General features: G+C 50.7%; 1 protein-coding gene across 1 annotated transcript; it reads left to right on the forward strand.

The window, feature by feature from the left end:
* Window positions 1-5: 5 nt before the first annotated feature.
* On the forward strand, window positions 6-683 carry LOC124232860 (olfactory receptor 2AT4-like; the record flags this gene model as incomplete). Its single annotated transcript, XM_046649767.1, has 1 exon — window positions 6-683. A coding segment is annotated over one exon (678 nt), but the record flags the coding sequence as incomplete, so codon positions are not given.
* Window positions 684-3,828: the final 3,145 nt, after the last annotated feature.

A 3,828-nucleotide genomic window follows, 5' to 3' on the forward strand; every position in this document is an offset into this window, starting at 1 on the left:
GCCTCCTCAGCTTCCCTGCCTGCTTCCTGCAGATGTACCTCTTCCACAGCTTCTCCTGCTCCGAAGCCTTCATCCTGGTGGTCATGGCCTATGATCGCTATGTAGCTATCTGCCGCCCACTGCACTACCCTGTCCTCATGGCCCCACAGACCAACGCTGCCCTGGCAGCTGGTGCCTGGCTCACTGCCCTCCTCCTGCCCATCCCGGCAGTGGTGCAGACCTCCCACATGGCTTTTAGTCCTGTGGCCCAGGTCTACCACTGCTTCTGTGACCACTTAGCTGTGGTCCAGGCCTCCTGCTCTGACACCACGCCCCAGACCTTCATGGGCTTCTGCATCGCCATGGTGGTGTCCTTCCTGCCCCTTCTCCTGGTGCTTCTCTCCTATGCCCACATCCTGGCCTCGGTGCTGCACATCAGCTCCCGAGAAGGACGCTCAAAAGCCTTCTCCACCTGCAGTTCCCACGTCCTGGTGGTTGGCACCTACTACTCATCCATTGCCATAGCCTACGTGGCCTATAGAGCTGACTTGCCCCTCAACTTCCATATCATGGGCAAGGTGGTGTATGCTATTCTCACACCAATCCTCAACCCTCTCATCTACACGCTGAGGAACAAGGATATCAAAGCAGTCATCATCAAAGTAGCATGTCCCCGGGACCCAGGGCATTCTCGGGGTCCTTGATCCTTAGATGCAACTCATTCAGCTCCCTGGACACCATTGACAATGCCTAGCACAGAATAGAAACACAATAAATATTTTAAGTGAATTACAGCAGCCTAAATATGCTTAATTCTGTTGAGCAGACAGCTCAAACGTGGTCCTCAAATACTGGATTAAGAAAGCTTCCCACTGGTGCTATAGTTTTCACTATATAATTGTAGTTTTCACAGTTCTCATCAATTGTTAATGTGATGAATAAAATTTGATCGTTCAGTCACTCATACCAGTCTTTATTAAGTGCTAGAGACAGAAATGAACCAGACGCAGTTGCTGCCCTTGAGGTATCCACAGTCTAGTGAGAGCTTCAGGCCCAGAGAAACAACATTGGGTGATAGGATGGAGAGACACAAAGGGGCTGTGGGAGCCAAGAAGTTAGCATTTAATTTAATGTTAATATTTTCTCCAGAAATCCTTATATTTTTGACGTTGATATCACTTGTTTGTTACCAAGCACTGGTTTATCAGCAATATTGTCAGGGGTGGGCCGGAGGCTTGAAATGACTGCGTAAGAAATCCACTAGCTGCTCCAATCAGGGAGTGGTAACGGGGTCCATGCTCCTGTCCGATGAGGAGGATCTATTTTTAGCTGGATCGCATTAATGGGCTTGGATGCCCATTAAAAAGTGATGCTTCCTGCCAAGAACCAGGAGGCGGAAGTTAGAGTGGCTCTACTCACCGTTCCCTGCAGTGACCCACCTGGGGGAATCTGTGCCCCCAGTCTCGATGATTTTAGCCTGTGTAGATTAAGCAGTTCTGACTCCGCAAGAGACACAGTAAGTCTCACTAAATTTAAAGCTACAGTTGTTACCTGGTCATTTTCAGCCCACCAGGGAGGTAGACCAGCAGTCAGAAAAAGGAGTCACCATGCTCTCAAGGGTAACTGACCCTGATCTTCCAGAGGAAGTAAGACTGCTCTTATGTAACGGGGGCTGGAAGGTTGGCACTCAGGCACAGGAGCATTTCTTGTTTCTTCCATGACCAACTTTAACCGTAAATGAACAATTAAAGCAACCACAGCCTGGTGAGGCATAGTGACCAGGGGCTCAGAACCGTCAGGGATGAGGTCTGGGTCATGCTGGAAGGGGATCCATCTAGACCACTGCAGTGATGGAACGTGAAGGGAAAGGAGAAGGGCATCTAGAATGGGTGGCAGAGGAGAGGGTTGATGAGTGTCACTTGCAGCCTTGGGACTGACTGTAGCAGCAGGGGCAGTAATTAATCGCACTTCTTTTAGAAATTTCCCCCCAAATTGTGAGTAATCAGAAGCTCTGTGTCCAAATGGAGTGACATTCTCATGATAAGTGAATGAATCCGAGAGGTTCAAGGGGTAGACTGTAGCAGACACAGTTGGTGGCCTGCCCTCTAGCAGCTGCATGTTGGCTGCTAACAGCTCACACACATACACCCTAGATATGGGTATAACTGTCCTTACCTTATTGCTTTCCTTTTGGGTGGAAAGGGAGCAAGAGAGTAGCTTTATAAGCAGAATAAACTGGCTACTGGTACTAAGGCATCTAAGCTTAGATGCCAGCTGTTGACTACCGTCCTGGTAAAGCAGGGTGGTTGGCATCTAGAGACCCTGAGAGCCCATGAAAGTTGCACACTCTCTCGCAGGAGATGGACACCACCAGTCCCCTGGGAAATTGAAGATATGCAGGCAGCCTGTTCCCTGGCTATTACCAGGTGACGCAAACAAAACTCCTGGCGTAATTTTTGAATAATCATGTTTCACTCCAAGCACCCTATATCTTTTATCTCACTAAATCGTCTCAAAAACTCTATGAGATAGGTAATATGGTTATGTTCTATTTTATGGACGGAGAAACTCAGACTCAGAGAGGTTAAGTAACTTGCCTAAGGTGACGTGGCTAAAATACATTAGAACTTGTATTCAAAGCCAGGACTTTCTCACTCCGGTCCCTACACCCTAACCCATGATGGAATACTGCAGAGCACAGGCCTGGGAAGGAAGCCCTGGTCTGACTTGTAGCTCAGATACTAAACAGAGCATAAGCATTGGCAAGTCAGTTCACTTCTCTGGACGCGGGTCTCCACCTCTTGGGCTGCCTGTCTCCCCTTGCTGTGCTGGAGACCAGAGGAATAATGTCAGTAAAAGCAGTCCCAATGGTTGTAAAGTTCTGGAACCCAGGAGGGCTGTTAACAGTGCTGTTCTCATTATCAGAGAATCCCAGAGGCAAGTCCCTCCCAATGCATGCAGGAGGAGGCGAGAAGCGGATCCTGGGTGACTGGGGGGACACATTGCCCCAGAGGAGGCCCATCTTGAGGGAGAGGGCCCCAGCAGGCCTGGCTGAAGGGAGGGGTTAGCGGGCGTAACAGCTCGGCTCCTGCCTGGTTCTTCCCTGCCGGGCCTGGTTTGCAGACACAAAGGGGACACCACGGGAGACACCAAGGTAAACAGGGCTTGACAGGTGAGTGTGCTGGGGGCAAAGTACCAAAGCTCAGCAAAGACCAGAGTGGGGAGACAGAGGCAAGGATGTAGGGGGCATATAAACCTGGTCAGGGGCCCAGAGAGATTGATGCGGTGTGCACAAGAGGCAGGAGCCCAGGATCCAGGTTGGCTATGCACAGATGGGCTGTGGGACTTTGGGCCACGTGTCCTGGCAGGTCTTGGCAAGGGGTGCACTCACAGGTGAGATTCAAATGATCTTGGCCAAGGCCAGCTCATATGAAAGCAAGGCTTATGGCAGTAATAACCATTGGAAACACTTGCACACTTTGAGCTCTTACGTGTTCCAGGCTCTTGTGTAAGCATCATCTAAGCATTCTCTCTGTGAGGACTCAGCCCCAGGAGGTCACAGATAAAGGGAAAAGGCCCAAGGTGACACAGCTGGGGGTAGGGGTGGGATTGGAATCCAGTCTTTTCTGATGCACAAGTCCACGCACTTAACCAGTAAGGTCCACATGACATAATGAAGGTGAAGAACCCAGCTGGCAGCAGGTGTCACCAGGTGGGAGAGCCCGCGCCCTCTCCCTTTGGGCACGGACCCTGTGACACTGCTCTGCCAAACACAGAGGGGGCCCTCAGAAAAGGGCTCATTGGCTTGGAAACCCCTCAGAGATCTCTTCCTCCAATCCCCTCACTGCC

This window comes from Equus quagga, unplaced genomic scaffold (genome assembly GCF_021613505.1).
Source record: "Equus quagga isolate Etosha38 unplaced genomic scaffold, UCLA_HA_Equagga_1.0 133221_RagTag, whole genome shotgun sequence".
NCBI lineage: Eukaryota > Metazoa > Chordata > Mammalia > Perissodactyla > Equidae > Equus > Equus quagga.